Genomic DNA, 22,670 nt, shown 5'->3' with positions numbered 1-22,670 from the left:
ATCGTTATATTGTGTAGTTTTTCCAAAACTAAAATCTTGAAGTAAATGTTAAGAATTTAACAAAACATTTGGACTATATAAAAATAGAAAAGTTTTATAAAAAGTTATTGTATAGGTGTATATTTTGTACTATAGCGATACTTTTGCTATTTAAGTGATATCGCCGTTTTTTGTATCGATTTGATTGTTGCCATTAATTGTGAAATTTCTTAACTGACGTGATTAATTAACACAATAATCAATTACATTGATTTGTAAAATTTAGTAATTGATTTGCTATAGAATTGTATAATTTCATATTGGTAACAATATATCTCAAAAATAATTTTAAAAATTAAATCTAATTTTTATTCTCTGATTTGAGGTAAGTGTATCATGATTAGATTCTATTGTATCGTATCTAAAATTTTGTATGCATATCAGTTTATCAAATTTTATAGTTATTTTTAAGTTGCTAGTTTGGTTCTCCCAAACAAAACTTGTATAAAAATTCACTGCTTGAATGTGCAATCAACCCAATCTACTTTTCTACAAGCTAACATGAAGATTATTGCATAGAAAATTAAGTATTATATATCATGATACCTTTAGGATAAATGATATATCATGATATCTTTAGATATACGTTTAGGATACATCATGTATCCTGATACATTTAGGATACATCATGTATCCTGATACATTTAGGATACATCATGTATCCTGATACATTTAGGATACATGATGTATCGTGATATATTTACGATACATGATGTATTGTGATATATTTACGATACATGATATATCATGATACATTTAGGATACTTTTCAAATACATCACGACATCTATAAGATATATGATATATTATTGGCTAATATGGATAATCACAAAAGCTAAAATTTAGAAAAATCTCTAATTTGAACTAGAAGAAATTAAAACAAATCGTGTTAAATTGGATGAATTAAGTGAGAGAAATAGGGATAGTATAAGTGAGAGAAAAAACAATCAGATACAATTTGTAATTATGCATGAAATAGGAAGTTCGGATATAATCGTGTAAATTTACTATTACAGCAACACTATAACTTTATTGGATAATTATTTTAAAGCAGGATTTTAAAGAAGTAAATATAAATCTTAGTAAGTGGGCCAATGTGATAAATCTGAAATGGGCTTAACTATTAGGACCAATTTCTATCTTAATTTTACAAGGAATAAGAAAAGGGTTTCTCGTGTAAATAAATGTACAAGCAATAAAAATTATTTTCAACAAAATGGTCAGTTATATATATAATAAATATATATAATGTATAATTATGTATCAGATATATTTACACAACCTAACATCTTCTTTTTAATGGATAACCAAATGACCCCTAAGTAATTATTTTATCTATTTAAATTTGACAAAACAGATTATTGAATGTATGTTCATAAATTAATATATTTATGCATTGATTTTTCTTTCCGATTTTTTTTTTTCGATTTTTATCCTTGTTCATAGGGAAGTGTTAAAAAAATTATACAAGATATAAAAGGTTAGTCAGGACTAAGTGCTTGTTTGACTTAACTTATTTTAAACAGCTTATAAGTTGTTTTCAGCTTATAAACTGCTTTAGATAAGCTAAGCCAAATAGATCCAATTATTTTTGAGAGCTTATTTTAAGTACAAAATTACTTTAAATTGGTCAATCAAACACTCAAAAAAATTGAAAACAACTTATAAGTCAATCCAAACAGTCTCTAACTTTATCAAACTTCTTCAAGTGGGCTTAAACTAAGAAACATGGCATCAACTTCTAAAGGGATGAATATATAAATAACAGCCAGGTTTAACTAGTAATAGAGGATTCAAAATCCGATTTAACGAAAATTATAAAGAGTGTTAAAATATAATTGTCAGTAATAATATTTTTTTAAAAAAAACATATTTAATGATAATTAAATTATTGTATTTTATTAATTATCGCTAAAAATCATCTTTGGTGTAGTATGAATAAGATCGCATCCAATTATCCAAACACAAATGACATCTTAAGAAGAGCTATGATAATCTCTTAGGCACATATTAACTACTCAAACACAAACATGGATTAAGACTAAACAGTTTTGACAGAACCCATAACAACCAAACCAGTGATATTTTGAACTACCCATAAAGTCTTTTTAATTCATAATTTTTCAAAGCCTTTTAAATAGTCTATGTGTCACGCTCCGAGAGGGTACCCTAGACGTGACCGGCACTCAGGAACCATTTCTGACTCCCGAGCGAACCACATAGCTCGATCACACATCCGTTCATTCATTCATTCAGCGGAAAGTTTAAAAATAAAGAATAATTTAGCGGGCAACTCAAATCACCCATCCAACTCAAAGAATAAAGGCCGTGGGCCAACAAATCAACTAAAATATTTGTCATTAAAAATAGTTTGACAAGAATAACTCAAGGAAAGAAATACTCAATCGACCCATCACTATCTAGTCTATGAAGTCTCTATCAGTACTATCTAATTGGTGCCAATGACATGTTCATGGCTACCTCAAATCAAATGACAAGGGCTAACTCGATCCAAGAATAACATAAACGGTGTCCTCCGAATGTAGGGGAGGACTCACCAATACGCTGAATGTGAATAGATCCCCAATGATGCTCCTATTGACGATCTCTTAAACCTGTCTCTGCATCATGAAACGATGCCGGTCCAAATGGGCGTCAGTACATGGAATGTACGAGTATGTAATATGGCAGAATGAAACATACCTCAAGAAAGAATAACGTTGGTTCAAATATCTCCAAATCAGAAAGATAAGAGAGACTTAAATAAGGCGTCATAAGTCTAAAGTAAGAATACATTTCTAGACAAAGACCAATCACACATCATACAATCCAATCCAATCATACACAATACAGTTCAATCAAATCATATATCATCCGATTCAATCCAATCGTATACAATCGGTTCAACCCGATCATATACGATCCGATCCAATCTATTCATATATCCTTCCATTCAACCCAATCAACATATCATCTAATCCAATCCAATCCAATCGCACACTATCAAATCACAATTCATCTAATCCAATCCGATCAATACAATCAACTCACAATCAACTCAAAGGGGCTCAACTCAATAAATATGCAAATTAAGTTATGCAATGTCTTATAATTCAACTCAATCATCTACAATCACAATCAAACCAATCATATCAAGCACAATCCATTCAATTGGGAGTTTCTCTAACCAACAACCATCACCATATGAGCGAGTGATAGTACAACAAGCCGACGTTGTTGCCGCGTCCGTTCATACCTTGCCAGGGTATGAACGCATCAACCAATCATGGATCCAATCCAACCAAGTCCTATAATGTCAGGACAAACATTTTGGGGAAGCATCCAACTTTAACGGTTCAATCCCCTCCTACGTTTGGCGACGTAGTTTATTGGTTCGAGTACGGACTATACTCTTACCCAATTCGGTGCTCGATACTCCTCCCAAGACTCAATATGCTCATATCTATCAAGTGAGTAAAATACTCAAAATGCTCATTTAGTCTCATCGGACTCTTTCAAATCAACTCATTTAGTCTCATTGGACTCTTTTCAAAACTCAATCAAATCTGGCCTCATTGGACCTTCTTTCAAATCGACTCATCTCAAATCATCAAACTCTTCTCTTTAAAATCTATACAATCTCGGAAAAATCGACATTTTAAAGTAAAAATACTCAACTCACTTATACTCAAAATACTCGTGTTCAAAAATAATTAAAAGACTTTTCGAACTCAACTCATGCTTAAACTCTTTTTAAATCATAGATGAAAATAATCATTTCTTAAACTCAAAATAGTGTATAAATAGTTTATGCAAAAATTCTCACAAATCATGTATTTAAAACTCCTTCTCAAAAGATTCTTTATTTTTAAAAATAGTCATAAGACTCCAACCGACTCAAAATATGCAATTCACATATCACATAATCACATTAGACTCCAATTTACTTCATCATATAACCTCCTCATCAACATACCTCTTCATCAATCATTCTACACATATTAAATAATCACTATTCATATCATCACTATACCATCATCAAAACATCGTCACTCACATCATTATTACACCATCATCAAAACACCACCATTCACATCACCATCAAATATTATCATCACATCATTGTCAAATATTATCATCACATCATTATCAAACATCTACTCCACAATCTTCATTTTAGTCCTATGTTCAAATTATAGAAACAAAGGGACATTCTTAACTATCCAATTCATTCTTTCCGTTCCAATCAATACATATATACACAGAACTATCCATCTCAACCTCAAGACAATTATGACAAAAGAAATCTCATCTTGGGTTCATGTGAATGAAACATGAATCCTTACTCTCAACAAAACTCAACTCAAGAATATCGTCAACATCTATAAATCTATATACAAAGGTACATTTGTAGTCAATAATTATGAAAGATAACTATTTAGTAACTCAAGTCATTAAAAACATCAACCAACCATTAGTATCTAAAAAACAATCCATAGTTTAGGGAAAACTTTTAAGAAAACCTTTCTAGAAGGTGCAACTCTTTCACAACTCCTAACCAACACATCTATGGGCATATGGAAGAACTCAATCCATATTTTAGGTTAGCCTTACATACCTTGTTTGAAGACTTTTGAAGAGACCTTGTTGTTAGGTCTTCAATGGAAGGCTTGAATTTTTGAAACTCTTGAAGGCACCCTTTGTTGGAGATGGATTTGGAGAAGAAGAAGAAGAAGAAGAGAGGGAAAATATTAGGGCTTTTTAGAGAGAGAGGGAGGACTGAAAAATAGTCCAAAAATATCCAAGGATGGTGTATATATAATTTGGAAAAAGTCCAAGTTGCCCCTCTTCAAAAATCTGGAAAATTGGGCAAAAGTCTTGCTGGCGCTATAGTGGCGCGTCGCGCCACTGCAGCGCCAAGCCAAAATAGGCTTAAAACCCTGCACATCTAATAGTGGCGCGTCGCGCCAAGCCCCAAACTACTGAGGCTGTTTTCTGGGGCTATAGTGGCGTGGAGCGCCACTGGAGCGTCAAGCCTAAATTTCGCCCAGGCCTGAAATTCCTGCAGTACTAGTCTATAGTAAAATGGCCATAACTTTTGACTCCAAACTCCAAAAATTGCAATCTTGGTGACGTTGGAAAGAAGACGCAAATACCTTTAATTTGGTAGGTTGTGGGCCACTCAGTTCTTTATATCCTAGGAGATATGGTCATTTGAAGTTGATCCTTATACTAACTCATCCGAAAACTTAATCGATTGGAGTTCTTTGGACTCGACTTGGTGTTAGAGATCCCTTATGACCCCTAAACACTTCAAATACTTAGGAATTAATCCTAACTCATGTGTAGAATTACAAGTCCTCCGGTCTGAGTCTATCCACACGTAAGGAAATATTCGAGTCTTTGCGAAAAAATTTCTGGGGTGTCACACTATGTATCCACATACATGCGAATTACATTAGATACATGTATCTGAGATATCAGATGCATCCTGAAATACAGATAGATGGAGAGAGAGTCATGCGAGAGAGTTAGATACGTGCGAATCCAATTGGATACACTATATCTTAAACAAATTGTACCTATTTTTGACCCTATATATGTATCCGAGATACATGTATCTGGAAGAGGCAGATACACATATCCAAGTCCCCAAAATATGGTAAGGAAAGTAATATTGCGAACTAGCATGAATCAAATAATTAACTCTTAAAATAGTCGGATTTATGTTGGTGATATTAAATCGGGCACTGGTTACACAAATCAACACATTCAGAATGCTGCGACCAACCCTTTTTGGTTTGAAAAGAATTTGGCAGCCCATTTTGATTTTATGACTTTCAAAAAGTGTCATTTAGGCTCCGGACTTTTATAAGAATGGTGGAGTATTGAATAATTTATTACTAACGTTGAAATTAATTATATCAATGTTACTAATACCCCATATTTTTAATGTATAGGAATAGACGAATAGTAATGAATAAGATGTATAGTTACTATTCATATAGATTGAAAACACTATCAAACAATGAATATCAAAGCTAATTCATATATTGTTTTCTTTAATACCTTCTCCACAAAACGACCTGCCAATGATGTATATGAATGCCAAAAAAAAGGGATAATACATAAATATTCTCTTTTAACTTGGTTTTAACTTACATTTATGCCCTCTAATTTTGGGTGAGCACAAATAGATATTTAAGCTTGTATAAAATTAAATAAATAGACACATGTGTCCTACGTGATATATTCCACGTAGGACACAATTTGCTACGTAGAACGCATGTTGTGTTCAATTTTATTCAAGTTAAAGTGTTTATTCATTATGCACACCCAAAATTAGAGGATAAAAATGGTGTCAAATTGAACGACACATTTATGTATTACGCAAAAAAGAAACAACGTTTGTTATGCGTGCATCCATTAATTTGACTTGAATAGTTTACTACCCACAGTTACAAACTCATCAATCAGTTGATGCTTAAGTTCCTGAGAAAGTTCTAATTAAACAGATGAATTAATTTTCATTTAATTATATGTATAACTTTCATAAAAGCATATATTATCTTAAAGTGCAACATCAGTGTCCGTTTCCATTTTCCAGTAGGGTAACTGATGGTTTAATTAGCCAAGTTTCATAAATTAAATTAAGTAAGAACCAATTAATTAACCATGCTAAAAATGTTACTTAATTGTTGAATTAATTTTCTCCATATATATACGTAACTCTATGTAATTGTCCAGGATATCAGATTTTGGGGAGTACGCAAGACATATTGATCCAAAATTCCCAGGTGACTTTATACTTTGCCTAATTACTAAATTAAGGTATTAAGTAAGTTTGACGCTTAATTAATTTCTTTTTCTTCTTTATGTTTGAACTTATATATATATATAGAGAGAGAGAGGGAGAGAGAGAGTAATTTATATATAGAGAGAGAGACATCAGATTGCTTGTTTTATTTTTCAGATATTAGTTTCATTTGCTTCTTTAATTATTTCTTATCAAGTACACTATATTATTAAATATCAATTTTTTAAAGCCAATTAATAATTAAATTTAAATTTCTAAAGCACCATTAATAAGGATAATATAAAATAAATACATAATTAATGTTCTCATTAGTTATGAATAATCACTTGTTATCTCTGGACTGAGCTAATAGTTTGAAAATAAAATATTAAAGTTAAACTTTTCTTTCTTCTCATTTTTTTTAAAGAATATTATTAGTTCTTTTGTTGGAAAAATTGGGGAGGGGGGAAGGCGATTACATAGGAATTAAACTCTATCTTATAGTCAATCAACTAAACTATTTAACTCGCGTCTAATCATAAATTTTAATGTTTTGTGAGAGGAAGTATCAGATTTTCAAAATCTAATCAAATTTATAATAGTCAAACAAATATTTAAAGAAAAAAAATTTCAACAAATTTATGATAAAACGCTAGCTGAATTTCCCATGGAATATTATTACTACTCTAGTTCTTCTATTCTTATCATATTTTTTTTTATTTTTTGGTGTTTTTTTGGATGAAGGAAAGAGAAAGATGACACTTGGTTTATTAGCTTTATTATCAACACTATTTTGGGGTTTACAGAGCCACTCTTCTTCTCCTCCTCCTCCTTCGACTTTCGATGATATAGTTGCTCTTCCTCCTCCTCCTTCGCCTTCGGCTTTTGATGCTATAGTTGCACTAGATGGAAGTGGAAATTTCATGTCCATAACAGAGGCATTACAAGCAGCTCCAAATAACAGTGAAAGGAGATACAACATACAGATTAAAGAAGGGATATATAATGAATATGTTTTTGTTCATAAAGATAAGACTAATATAACATTCATTGGTGAAGGAATAGACCGTACCATTATAACTGGATGTAAAAGCAATGGCACTGGATTCAAAACAAATGAGACTGCAACTGTAGGTCAGTAATCGTTTGTCTTATTTTCAAGATTACAAATATTATAGTTATTTCTCTTTATGTTCTACGTCTTTAATTTCATTTATTACATTGAACGGCTACATGTATTAATTATCTTTGAACTTAACTCATATATATTGCCAGGGCATTTTTCGATTTTAATGTCAACAGAATTAGTTACGTCTTATAAAACTTTTGGTTCCTAATTATCTTGAATGATGAAAAAGGAAGAAAAAGTTATCACTCAAGTGTTTGAAATAATCTTTTTTTTTGGTCCAACCAGATTCTAAAACTTATTATTTAAAGATCTTTTACATTACTCGTTTATATTATTTTACCATAAGTTGCCTATCTTGTTTTATAGGTGTTACTAATCCACTTATAGGTGACATGATTTGGTAAAATTCTTTTCTTTTACACTAGGATTGTTTTTAATTTTTGACTCATCCGTCAAAATTAATTATAGGCACTAGCTAAATATACAAATAATATACAGAATTATGTATATACATTTGCCAGCTATTATAACTTATCTTTTTTTAGGTAAAGTTGATACTACATTTTTTTGTTATTGGTTCAAAACAGATATACATGGCCATGGCTTCATAGCACAAGACATCACAATCCAAAATAATGCTGGAGCATCGATGCACCAAGCAGTTGCGGCGAGTATTTCAGCTGACCACGTCGCGTTTTATCGATGCAAGTTCGATGGTTATCAAGATACACTTTACACAAAAAAAGGTGTACAATTTTTCAGAGATTGTGAAGTCTATGGTACGGTGGACTTCATATTTGGTAACGCAAAAGTCATTTTTCAAAATTGTAGTATATATGCTAGAAAACCTGAAGATATTCAAAATGAAGTGACTATAACTGCCCAAGGAAGAAAACACAAACATGAAGATACTGCTATTGTCCTCCAAGGCTGCACGATACATGTTGAACAAGATTTACGCGAGCGTGAACCAAAGGTAATAATAATTAAATTGTATGATCATTCCATCTAAAAATTTGAAACAGTTATTGATGAGATTGAGCACATATCATGACTTCATTTGCAAATATTGAAATTCTTTATTTGCTGAAGTTTAGTCATCAACAAATACTGAATCTCAATATTTGAAATACTTGTTTGAGGAATATTTCAAGTGAAAAGCATTAGTTTTTAATTTTTTAAAAATATTTTCAAGTGAAATTCATGTCTGAATACAATATCAATTTTCAAATAATCTTTCTTGATTTAACTTCAAATATTGTATTTGTTTTTCTCATTTTCACCAAAATACTTGTTGCACAGACAAGCAAAGGGGATTCAACCCTTCACAAAAAAGTTTTATCGTGCAAATAGGACAATATATTAATATTATAAATTGTTGGATCCCCTTGACTACATATATGAGAGAAGATTCTAATCTAATTATACATAATTTTACTGACCCCCTTTGATATACATATGGGAAGATTATAGTCTAATGGTAAAGGAGGTTCAAAATATATTGTAAGTCACATATTTAAATCCTATGTGTGATATATAATCTAATTTCCTTATATAATAAATTCCTGATTTTGTTTCTGATAACGGCTACTTAATAATATCACGTATGAACTGCAGGTACGAGTGTTCCTTGGAAGATCTTGGAAGAATCACTCGCGGGCGATTGTGATGTCAAGTTACCTAGATGAGTTTATTGATCCAGAAGGTTGGGTTGAATGGAATGGAAACAAAGAAGATATATATTTTGGTGAGTATAATAACATAGGACCAGGAGCTAACTTAGAAGGAAGAGTGAAGTGGGAAAAAATACTTTCACAGTATGATGCTTCTAATTTTACTGTTAGAAATTTTCTTCATGGAGATGAATGGATCCCCAATGAAATCCCAACCGTACTTGATCTACTTTGAAATGTTGTACTATTAGAGTATGATATTTTTACTCTTTTTCCACTTAGAAAATAAATATATTGGAGATTCTCCAATACCCTGTTGTGTAGTTAAATGTGTTATTCCAAACAAAAATAAATGTATTGAGGAAATTAATTATGAAGCCTTGAATTGCCACTTCAATTACATGTTCGATATAGATGAGATATGATGACTATTCACTCGATCACTTATTGGGTAATTATACGAAATCTTCATAGCCAATTTTCTTTCGAAATTTGCTAAACGTAAAGTTTTGTTAAAAGCTGCATAAAATTAAAAGTTGCGACTCCGCTGGGGATCGAACCCAGAATCTCTGGTTTCGTAGACCAGCGCCTTATCCATTGGGCCACGGAGTCGACTTGTTGAGAGAGCTGTTACGGCTTTCTATTTGTTTGCAATTATTGTTATTTTTAAGGAATTTTAAAATATAATTACAATGTGTATGTTTATGTAACTTTGTCTATTATACAATAGTAGCTAGTAGCACACGTCTTCATCTACATGTGCGCTTCTTGGAATTAAAATTATATTTAGGGTATTTTTGTCATTTAAGAATTAAACTATTAAAAAAATTCAATAATTTATATATTTAAAAATTAGTGTTAAAAATACAATAATTAACAACTTAAAATATTTAAAATAGATAAAAATTTAATATAAAATAAAAATTTGATTGACTTTCCAAATTCTATTTGTGCTACATAAATTAAAACAAAAAAGTAACATATATAGGACTCATGCTGACACAGACTCCTATATCTAGTAGAAATGTGTATTGAGAATCTGGGAAAAAGAATAAATTAATAAGTTGCTATATGGTTAAACTACATTGGTAATGAAATTTTATACACTACCAATTTTTTAATTTTTTTTTTACCAAAGGTATACCTTCCTAAATGACTTTAATATAGGTCATCACCTAAGATGTTTCCTCCGTTCATTTTTATTTATCCACTATTTTGAAAATATATATTTATTTTTAGTTGTTCAATTTGAAAAAATCCATGGATAATTTATTATTATTAACTATAGTCCTTTTACAAAGCATTGAATTTATTATATATTCAAATGGTGATACATCTAATAAAATTGTTATTCTATTTATTATTTTTAAGAAATGCGTCAACTTAATACTGAATAAGTAAATATGGACGGAGGGAGGGTGTGTGACCAAATCTCTCTCCGATAAAATGGATGTATATATGATTATATATGCACACTCCCATATCTAAAACTCGTTTGCATGAGATGTACATTTGGAAAAGGCAGAAGTAAGAAACAATTTTCAAACTTTTTTTAAAACAAATGTTAAATTTATTAATTTAAATTGATTAAAAGCGATTAATATTTGTCATCGGAGGGTAGAGGGATCCACGCAAGGGAGTGGTTAAAAAGACGAGTTTGACCTTGTAAAACCAATTAGCTCACCGTGTTATAATGGAATAAATAAGACATTTTATTATGATAGGAAATCAATGACTAAATTAGTCTGGATCATATCAACTAAAGTACTAATTAATTGAATAAAAGCAAGTCACCAAAAACTTAACTCTTCTATAGCCAAACGTCCAATAGAAGCTCATCTACGAGTATTAATAGTCTCCCAAAACCCAAGTCAAAGTCTTCTTTCTTTCTCTCCCTCACAATCTTGATGTAACTTTTTCATTTGATACATACTACAGTAGTACGTACAACAAAACAAAAGTTACATCAAACACTCACTTTGTGAAAACTTTTAAAGTTTTTTAGTCATTGATTTCTGATCATTTCTTGGTTTTTGTCATCAAGATTCCATTTTGTACTTCTGATCTGCAATTCTGCAAAGAAAGAGCAAAAGTAAGTTCTTTTTCCGCAATATATATAAATCGTTGAATTCCCCCTTGTAATAAAACAAAATTTTCTAGTATAGTGGCAAGGTAATTCAAAAATTGAATTTACATATCCCTGTTGATGGTGGACATAGTTAAGCAAATCCTGGCAAAGAAAATCCAATTAGCTTCCCAGGTAATCCAGGCGGCTGATGAGGTAATTTTATTCGATCAAGAATGTGCTGAGCTCAAGTCCAAGTCTGAGAAGCTAGTTGTGCTGCTTGGTCGAGCAGCACGGGCCAGCAACGAGCTCTACCAACGCCCCATGAGCCGAATCATTGATGACACTGGACAAGCCCTGGAAAGAGATATATCTATTGTTAGAAAATGCTGCGGACTAGTGAAGCGCGTATTTACCATCATCCCTTCTGCAGATTTCCGTAACTTGTCTTCACAGCTAGAGAATTCCATTAGTAATGTGTCCTGGCTCCTCCGTGTCTCAGCCTCAACTTAGGACTTCCTCCTATTGCTGATAATGAACCTATATTGTGCTTTATTTAAGAACATATAGCGATTTTGTGTACTGGTTCAGTCAATGATCGATCTGATGCTGCTGCCTCATTGGTTTCATTGGCTAGAGATAATGATCGGAACGGAAAATTGATCATTGAAGAAGGTGGAGTAGGACCACTGTTGAAATTGTTGAAGGAAGGAAAATTGGAGGGTCAGGAGAATGCTGCAAAGGCAATTAGATTACTAGGATGTGACCCTGAAAACGTCGAACACAGGGTGAATGCTGGGGTGTGCTTAGTGTTTGTGAAAATCCTCATAGAAGGACTAATAAAAGGTCAAGCAGTGGAGGCTTGGGCAGTTTCTGAACTTGTTGCACATCACCCCAAATGTCAAGATGATTTTCATCAGCATAACATAATCAGATTACTTGCTAGCCATCTCACATTTGAGACAGTCCAGGCGCATAGCAAGTACGCTATAGTTAGCAAATCCACGTCGATTGATGCTGTTCTTTTAGCTAGTAATGTGAGTAATGTGCACAAGGTGAATGAGGATGATGATAATAGCCACATTGCACATCCTTTGGGAAATAAGAAGCTTACTCACATGCACAATGTGGTTACTGCCACCACGGCTATGAAACCGTCTCAGCAGATTCCAGTCAATGAAACAAACCACACATATCATCTGTTAAATAATGTTGAGATAGTTAGATGTTGAGCTGGAAGTTAGTTGAAGATTAATTGCTGAGTTGGAAGTTAGTTACAAATTAGACTTTGAGTTTGTTAGTTTGTTGTAACAGAAATTAGTTACATAGTTAACTTGAAGAACAAGTTGACAGTGCTCTATATAAGAGCATGTGTAATGCATTGTATACATATATAGATAATCAATCAAACTCTATTCTCTCTACTGCTGCTTCTTCTCTTCTTCATCCTCTTTACTTAGTAGATAGTTGGTAGCACATTGATAGAAGTTAACATGGTATCAGAGCATCGATCGCTGTAGCTCAAGATCAACTGTTAAAGCCATGGTTAGTTCAGAGGGATCGCAGGAAGAAACCACTCAGATTTCACAAATAGATTAACTCATCCATTGTTTTTACAGCCTTCAGATACACCAGGGGCTACATTGATTAGTTTGAAGTTGACAGGTCCAGAAAATTATACATTCTGGAGTAGATCAATGGCACTAGCTTTGCTGGAAAAGAATAAGATAGGTCTGATTGATGGAAGCTGCACTCGAAGCATGTACAGGGGAGAAATGGCAAAACAATGGGATAGATGTAATGCTCTAGTCCTCTCATGGATCAGTGGAGTGGTTGCACCAGAGTTAATCTCTAGTATAGTACTTGCCTCGACTGCAAAGAAAGTGTGGGATGAGTTTAAAGAGAGATTTCACAAATCAAACCTCACTAGGATCTATCAATTGTGGAAAGAAATTGTCATGATGACACAAGGTACAGATTCAATCACTGGCTATTACTCTAAGTTGAAGGATTGCTAGAATGAACTAGAGTTATTAGCACCTCAGCCTTCTATCTGTGAAGGTACAGAATCAGGTGAATACATATTGCATTTGAATAATCAAAGATTGCTACAATTGCTAATGGTATTAAATGAGACTTACAGTCATGTAAGGAGTGATATTCTTCTTAGAACACCAATTTTAAGTGTGAATCAAGCATACTCTGTAGTAGTACAGGAAGAGAGTCAAAGGAAACTAGGAGTAGTTGATCTCACTTGAGATTCCTTGAGTTTGCTGGCTGCAAGTAGAGATGGTAATTTTAGATCTAAAAAGCCTATGAGTGGTGGAACTATAGGTACTATTCCTAGTACTATATGTGATCACTGTGGATATAAAGGTCATTTAAAGAAGAATTGTTATATGTTAGTTGGCTATCCTCCTGATTTTAAAAGTAAGAAACATCTAGCAACACAAGGAGGAAATAATACAGGACCAAGTAATCCAGGAAGGAACTATCCACAAGCACATCATGCTGCTATAATTGAAGCTGGAGGTGAAACAAGCTTTGGATCATCAGGTGGAGGTCACTATCTTTCAGAGGAGCAATATCAGCACTACATGAACTTAAAGGGAAAACACAAGAACAACAGTCACAAGATCACACAGGTGAATATCATTGAAATTTTGCAGGTATATCATCTTTGTTATCATAAGTACAATAGTGTGAGTGAATTGTAGACTCAGGAGCTTCTCATCATATGACACCACTTAAGAGAGTGTTGAATAATCTTAAAGATGTTGACAGACAACAAAATAATGGAGTTCAGGTTCCAATAGGAGATAAGTGTAATATAACACACACAGGCAAAACAATTATTTTTAAAAATCACAAACTTACAAATGTCTTATATGTGCCTGATTTCAAGTTCAACTTGTTATCAGTATCCAGGATAACTAAGGAGCTTTGTTGTTCAGTCAACTTTTATCCAGAATTTTTATATTTCAGAATCTCTACAGTGGCAAGGTGTTGGGGATTGGTAGAGAATATGATGGATTGTACGGGCTGAAGGAGGAAGAATCAGTCACATCAGAAGCAATAATAAAGGATCAGTCAAACTCAGCCTTATGGCATAACAGGCTTGGCCATCCTTCTATGGAGGTATTCAATAGCATTGGTGACTTAGAAATAAAAATGTGTAAAGAACAACAACAGTTTTGCATAGTCTGTGTTATGGCTAAATAAAGTAGGCTCGAGTTTCCCCTCAGTACATCTAAAGCTACTGGTTGTTTCCATCTATTACATGTTGATGTATGGGGACCTTTCAAGGTTTTCACCTATGATAGGAAGCACTATTTTGTGACTATTGTAGATGACTTCAGTAGATACACTTGGATTTGTTGTTGAAAGATTTTTGTATAAAGTGAAAAATCAGTATGTTGTCAATGTTAAAATTCTGAGATCTGATAATGGGAAAGAGTTCATCAATTCTAGTTGTCATGAATTATTTTCCTCTTTAGGGATTGTGCATCAAAGTAGTTGCCCCTATACCCCTCAACAAAATGGACTTGTGGAAAGAAAATACAGACATATTTTGGAGGTTGCAAGAGCCTTAAAGTTTTAATGTGGGATCCTCCATAGGTTTTGGGGTGATTGTGTAAAAACAATTGTTTATCTTATCAACAAGTTACCATCCAATGTCCTGCAAGGGAAGTCACCATTTGAGGTCCTGCATGGCAAACCTGCAATCTTAGATCATCTTAGGGTCTTTGGTTGTCTTTGTTTTGCTACAATGTTACCTAGAGGGAACAAGTTTGATTCTAGAGTAAGGAAGACTATCCTATTTGGCTATGAAGAAACACAAAAAGGTTATAAACTATTTGACATGGAAGTTGGTACTTTTCTGGTTAGTAGGGATGTCAGCTTTAAGGAATCTATATTTCCTTTTAAGAAAGCTAAGACAGATCTTGATGACATCTTTTGTCCTGCCCCTACACAAGATATATATGAGCATGCTTTTCCATTTTCAATTGATAAAGAACAGGCTATGCAGGAGAAGACTAATAAGACTTTACTAGTAGAAGGAGTAAATGTTGTTGAATCTTCAGTAGTATCAGCAGAGATAACTGAAGCTGTGATAGAAGGGTCAGACAATGCAGAAAATATGATAGATGACACCACATTTCCAGAAGAGGTTATAGAAGTAGATCCTCTTCGTGGTACACCAGCAGAACCATAAGTAAGAAGAATCAGTACTAGGACAGCCAAACCTCCTATATGGATGCAGGATTATGTAGTATCTAAGAAGACAGCCAGTCAGGCATCTGTGTTTCCCATTTATGATTTCATCTCCTTGTCACGCCCCGGGAGGGTACCCTAGACGTAACCGGCACCCGAAGGCCATTTCTAACCTCCGAGCGAACCACCTGGTCCAGTCACACATTCATTCAATCACATTCTCTTAGCGGAAACTCAATTAATGAAATACTATTCATATATGGGGCCGAAGGCCAAACATTTACAATCCAACAAGACAATAAAATAAGACTTCTCAAGATAACAGCTCGACCTCCCCACACTCCAGTCTATGAAGCCTCTATTCAAGTCTAAAAGGTGCCAATGACAAGTCCATGGCTACCAACAATCAAAATAGAATAAAGGACAACAAAACTGTACAAGAAGGCTCAATATCCTCCGAGAACTAGGAGGACTCACCAACTGGCTGGAAGTGTATGTGGATCTTCAACGGAGCGCCGGTTGATGATCTCTAGTACCTGTCTCTGCATCATGAAACGATGCAGGCCAAATGACGTCAGTACATGGAATGTACGAGTATGTAAAATGGCCGAATACAACGAACATCAAGGAAGAAATTAATCAACTCGGAATCTCAACTCAATTCAATGTCCTAAGTCTAAACAAGAATATGATTTAGACGGGACCAATCATATACAATTCAACTCAATCTGACTCAGAGTACTATCAAGACCTATTTGAGAGTTTCTCTTAACCGACAACCATCACTTATGAGCCAGTGAAAGTACAACAAACCGACGTTGTTGCCACGTCCGTCCATACTTTGCCAGGGTATGAACGAATCAACAAATCATGGATCCAATCCAACCAGGTCCTATAATGTCAGGACAAATCTCTCGTGGAAGCATCCGACTTTAACGGTTCCATCCCCCCTACGTTTGGCGACGCAGTTATTGGGTTCGAGTATGGACTATACTCTCGCCCAATTCGGTGCTCGATACTCCTCCCAAGACTCAATGCTCATAAAACTCCATCTAATCAACTCAATCAAATCACATTGACAAGTCTCATTACAACCTTTTCGACTCATCAATTCTATCACAATCAAATCTCTTCCAATCATACTATCCGATCAATCTCAATCATATCTTCAAAAGAAGTTCAAAATGCACATATATAGCAACATCTAGATATAATCAATCATTTCATCCATCCATATGAGAAATCTTTGAGACTCATCACAATTTCAAGACTTTAAATTTACATTTTTATAATAAGCAACATTTTTAAGAAAATAATATCCTTTATCAAAAATCTACATAGTCAAGAAGATCAATAGAACATATTTAACAACACATTTTCATCGACCCATACTCACATAAGGGCTCAATTTAGAAACTTCTTGGCTCAACAACATCAACTCATATGGGACCAAATACATAGGGGACAAGGTTCATACAAGCATAAACCATACCAAGAAACTCTATTTTCATGAACACCTAACCTCAACGCAAGAGTAGGGCACATGGGTGGACTCAACCCATGTTTTGGATAGCCTTACATACCTTAGTGAAGACTTGGAGAGAACCTTGATGTTGGGTCTTCAATGGAGGACTCAAATCTTGAAGCTCTTGGGACAAATCTTTATTGAGAATGGAGAAGAAGAAGAAGATGAAGAAGAGAGAGGGAGAGAGGAACTTCTAGGGCTTTTAGAGAGAGAGAGAGAGCTGGAGATTTTGATCCCAAAATGACCAAGGGTAATACATATATAACTTGGGTAAGTTTCCAAATTACCCCTCCTCAAAGTTCTGAAAATAGGCTAAAAACGCACCTGGCGCGATAGTGGCGCGTCGCGCCATTGCAGCGCCAGGCTGAATACGCCTAAAACCTGCACACCTCGTAGTGGCGTGCCGCGCCAGAGACCAAACTACTGAGGCATATTTCTGGCGCGATAGTGGCGCGTCGCGCCCTTACAGCGCCAAGGCCAAATTTTCTGGGTTTTGGAAATTTAGCCTGAAAAACCCTGCACAACTTTTAGTGGCGCGTCGCGCCAAGGACCAAACTACTGATTCATGTTTCTGGCGCGATAGTGGTGCGTCGCGCCCTTACAACGCCAAGGCCAAATTTTCTGGATTCTGGAAATTTGGCCTGAAAAACCCTGCACAACTTTTAGTGGCGCATCGCGCCAAGGACCAAACTACTGAGGCATGTTTCTGGCGCGATAGTGGCGCGTCGCGCCCTTACAGTGCCAAGTCCATTTCCCCAGCAGTTGCAACCCAGGCCAAGAATGAAATTCCTGCCGTGCTAGTTCATCTTAAGATCGTCATATCTTTTGACTCCGAACTCCAAAATTTACGTTCTTGGTGGCGTTGGAAAGAAGACTCGACGACCTTTAATTTGATAGGTCGTGGGCCACCCAGATTGACGTCCTTCAAAAGATAGGGTCGTTGCAAGTCGACCCTTATACGAACTCATCCTAAACTTAGCCACGACGAATCGTTTGGATTTAATTTGATCCTAGGGGTCCTTCATGACCCCACCTCACCTCTAATACTGCTCAAATTCTCAAAGACTCATCTCAACTCATACATACGCTCCTCAATACTCGAATTTGACCCTACCCGTATACAAGAAGGGTTTGAATTCTAGGGGAAAATTTTGAGGGGTGTTACACTCCTATACCAATTTATCTCCTAACTATCAAGCATACTTAAGTGCATTTTCAGCTGCACTTGAACTTCAATTATTTCAAGAGGCTTCTAAAGATCAGAGGTGGGTTGAAGCAATGGAGCAAGAGATACAGGCCTTGGAAGAGAATCATACTTGGAATATTGTTGATCTTCTAGCTGATAAGCAAGCTATAGGTTCTAAATGGGTATATAAAATTAAGTACAAGTCTAATGGTGAAATTAAGAGGTTTAAAGCTAAACTAGTGGCCAAAGGATATAATCAAAATAAAGTGTTGGATTTTCATGATACTTTTTCACCAGTGGCAAAGATAGTGTCTGTTATAACTGTGATAAGTTTAGCTGCATCTAAGCATTGGCTTATCTCACAAATGGATGTAAGCAATGCATTCTTACAGGGGGACTTATATGAAGATGTTTACATGCATATTCCACAAGGATTCTATAAAAAGGGAGACAAGAAGGTCTGTAATCTTGTCAAATCTCTATATGGATTGAACCAAGCCTCAAAGCAGTGGAATATCAAACTTACAGATGTACTGGTCAATGCAGGGTATTCACAAAGTGCATATGACCATTCTCTATTTACAAAGAAGGCAGGGGTGGACATTGCTATTATACTAGTGTATGTGGATGATTTGTTGATAATAGGTAGCACACCTGAACTGATAAAAGATGATAAAAGGACATTGCATGCTCACTTAAAAGTTAAGGACTTAGAAACTTTGAAATACTTTCTTGGCATGAAGTTATGAGGTCTGGGAAGGGAATACTCCTCAATCAAAGAAAGTATAGCTTGGAGTTAATTTTAGAAGTAGGACTCAGTTGTGCAAGACCAGCTTCTACACCATTAGAAGCAAATCATAAGCTCACAACAGTAGATTATGATGCTCATGTGGGAAACAAAGTTGATCTTGAAGTAGAAGACTTGATTGGGTATCAAAAATTGATTGGAAAATTAATCTATATCACCACCACTAGGCCAGACATATGTTTTGTTGTCCAGGTACTTAGTCAGTTTATGCAAAGGCCTAAACAATCTCATTTGGATGCAACTATGAGAGTGGTGAGATATTTGAAAGGATCACCAAGTCTTGAATTATTTTTCCCATCCAATATAACATCAAAGTTAGCTATATACTGTGACTCTGATTGGGCAGCCTGTCCTAATACTAGAAGGTCTATCACATGATATGTAGTGAAGTTAGGGGGTGCTCTTTTGTCCTGGAAATCAAAGAAGCAACAGACAGTCAGTAGAAGCTCAGCTGAAGCTGAGTATAGGAGCATGGCAATGGCAATGGCTGAAGTGACTTGGGTGTATGGGCTCCTACAAGAATTAAACTGTAATGTTCCTACTCCTGTTACATTGTACTGTGACAATCAAGTAGCCATACAGATAGCCTCTAATGCTATATTCCATGAAAGAACCAAACACATAGAGATTGATTGCCATTTTGTTAGAGAAAAGATCAAGAGTGGCCTGGTTCAACCACGTTTATTCCCACAGCTTCACAAATTGCAGATATGTTAACTAAGAGTTTGAGTGTTGCTCAGCATAAGTTACTGGTTTTCCAAGCTTGGTATGTTCAATGCTTTCCACATACCAGCTTGAGGGGGGGTGTTAAATAATGTTGAGATAGTTAGATGCTGAGCTGGAAGTTAGTTGAAGATTAGTTGCTGAGTTGGAAGTTAGTTACAAATTAGACTTTGAGTTTTATTTACAAATTAGACTTTGAGTTTGTTAGTTTGTTGTAACAGAAATTAGTTACATAGTTAGCTTGAAGAACAAGTTGACAGTGCTCTATATAAGAGCATGTGTAATGCATTGTATACGTAGATAAATAATCAATGAAACTCTATTCTCTCTACTGCTGCATCTTCTCTTCTTCATCCTCTTTACTTAGTAGATAGTTGGTTGCAGATTGATAGAAGTTAACATCATCAGAAGAGTCTTTATTCTACAGGGTTTCAGTAATAAAGGGCGAGAATCGGAGGACCCTACTACCAAGGCTTATATGAAGGCAATGGCTGCAAGAGCTCTATGGAAACTGTCTAAGGGAAATTCACCTATTTGTCATAGCATTACAGAATCAAGAGCACTGCTTTGCTTTGTCGAACTCTTGGAGAAAGGGGCTGAAGATGTTCAGTATAATTCCGCGATGGCAGTAATGGAAATCACAGCTGTGGCGGAGAAAGATTCTGATTTGAGAAAGCCAGTTTTCAAGCCTAATTCGCCTGCTTGCAAAGCTGTTGTTGATCAACTGTTGAGAATCATTGAGAAAGAAGATTTGAATCTGCTTATTCCATGCATTCGATCAATAGGGAATTTGGCTAAGACTTTTCGAGCTACAGAGACAAGGATGATTAGCCCATTAGTAAAGCTGCTCGATGAACGAGAAGGAGAGATTTCAAACGAAGCAGCTATTGCCCTCGAGAAAATTTTCTTGCAATGATAACTACCTTCACCTGGATCATTCCAAGGCAATAATAAGCTCTGGAGGCGCAAGACATTTGGTTCAACTTGTTTACTTTGGTGAAAAAGTAGTTCAGAATTCTGCATTGCTTCTGCTATGCTACATTGCGTTGCACGTCCCTGATAGCGAAGAGCTTGCTGAAGCCGAGGTGCTTTCAGTGCTCGAATGGGCATCAAAGCAGGCACACTTGAACCAAGATGAAAAGGCGGAGACATTGTTACAGGAATCCAAAAGCAGGCTGAAACTCTATCAATCTAGAGGATCCAGGGGATTCCATTGATTGCATCAAAAACTTATTGTGCATAATTTGCCTGTAAGAATTGTGTAGAAAAGACCTCAGGGCTATTGTATGTAGGAAAAGGCACAGAATCTGTTACTCTTGCAATATATGAATAATCATTGTTATTGGCTTTCTAGTTTTTCTTGCATTCTGCTTAAAGGCATTTTAGAATGATCCTTTCACCACCTGAAATGTTGACAAGATATAGTAAGTAGTCTTTCGACAATAATGTTCGAGTCGTGGAAACATACAAGGTATGTCTGTGTAAATAAACTCAATGGTCCTACACTTCCTCAGATGCTGCACACAGTGGGAGCTTAATGCACCGAGTCACCATTTATGTATTGGTAAAGACTTGTTGAAGCTTACTAAATGTGCCAGTGAGCATGTTATCAACATTTTATACTCAAACAAGACTTAAAATTTTAAAATTGTATTTGAACATAAATCTCACTTGAAATAAAGTTGAACATTTATGAGTAAAAATTCCTTATTTTACTTGAAAGACTTCTCAAACATGTTGTAATATTTCACCGGTATTTCAAAAAGCTAATAACCAAACCAATATTTATAGATGTACCAAACTTCATAATACTACAATAACAAAATGTAATTTTTTTGGTCAGATGTGATTTGCTAGTAAGCCACTAATCATGTGCATATAATAGATATCAAATTAAAAAGAAAAACTTACATAAATATACTATATATATTAAGAAAATATTTATCATTTATATCAATAATATTTTTTTTCACTAGACACTTATAATACATTTATAATACAGTTTTAATATATATTTGCGAGAATAATTTATAAAACTCATATAATACAGGTTTTATTCATGTATAAAATATTTATCACACACTTTAATACATTTACAATATATTGTGTCAATTTCTTACCAAACAAGTATAATATATTTTAAAACACCTATAATACATTTATATTGCATGCATAATTCACTTTTAATACATGACATATATATCATAATATTATTATATATTATTATAGATGATAATAAATAAAAAAATATCGTTAAAATCAGTAATTATTTATTAAAAAGTGTTCTCACTGTTAATTTTTCCAATTAAAAATCTCAAAATGGCAGTCCCATACTATTAAGTCATCTCTTTGTTGCATTTTATGTGACTGAAAATTTAGGACATCAAAGAAATTTTTCTTTGACAACAAATGTTTAAATATTTTGAATTTTTAACTATTACACTTATAATATTTTTTAATATAATTTTTAAATAGGCTTAAGTCATCGAAGGCCCCTTAAAGTTGTCCGTAT

The 22,670-nt window shown here is 34.4% G+C and overlaps 1 protein-coding gene, 1 non-coding gene and 1 pseudogene across 2 annotated transcripts; 2 read left to right on the top strand and 1 right to left on the bottom strand.

Moving 5' to 3' along the window:
* The first annotated feature begins 7,589 nt into the window (after window positions 1-7,589).
* LOC129872523 (probable pectinesterase/pectinesterase inhibitor 12) lies at window positions 7,590-9,871 on the top strand. Its single transcript, XM_055947489.1, has 3 exons — window positions 7,590-7,968; window positions 8,551-8,939; window positions 9,581-9,871. The coding sequence occupies exons 1-3, from the start codon at window positions 7,590-7,592 to the stop codon at window positions 9,869-9,871; spliced, it is 1,059 nt and encodes a 352-aa protein (XP_055803464.1).
* Window positions 9,872-10,175: 304 nt separating this feature from the next.
* TRNAR-ACG (transfer RNA arginine (anticodon ACG)) lies at window positions 10,176-10,248 on the bottom strand. Its single transcript has one exon. It is a non-coding gene; the product is annotated as a tRNA-Arg (tRNA).
* A 1,296-nt stretch (window positions 10,249-11,544) lies between these two features.
* LOC129875284 (uncharacterized) lies at window positions 11,545-21,515 on the top strand (annotated as a pseudogene).
* The last annotated feature ends 1,155 nt before the right edge of the window (window positions 21,516-22,670 follow it).

Source organism: Solanum dulcamara, chromosome 11, assembly GCF_947179165.1.
Source record: "Solanum dulcamara chromosome 11, daSolDulc1.2, whole genome shotgun sequence".
NCBI lineage: Eukaryota > Viridiplantae > Streptophyta > Magnoliopsida > Solanales > Solanaceae > Solanum > Solanum dulcamara.
Note: the sequence above shows the minus strand (reverse complement) of the source record. Positions and strands in the feature narration are given on the sequence as shown.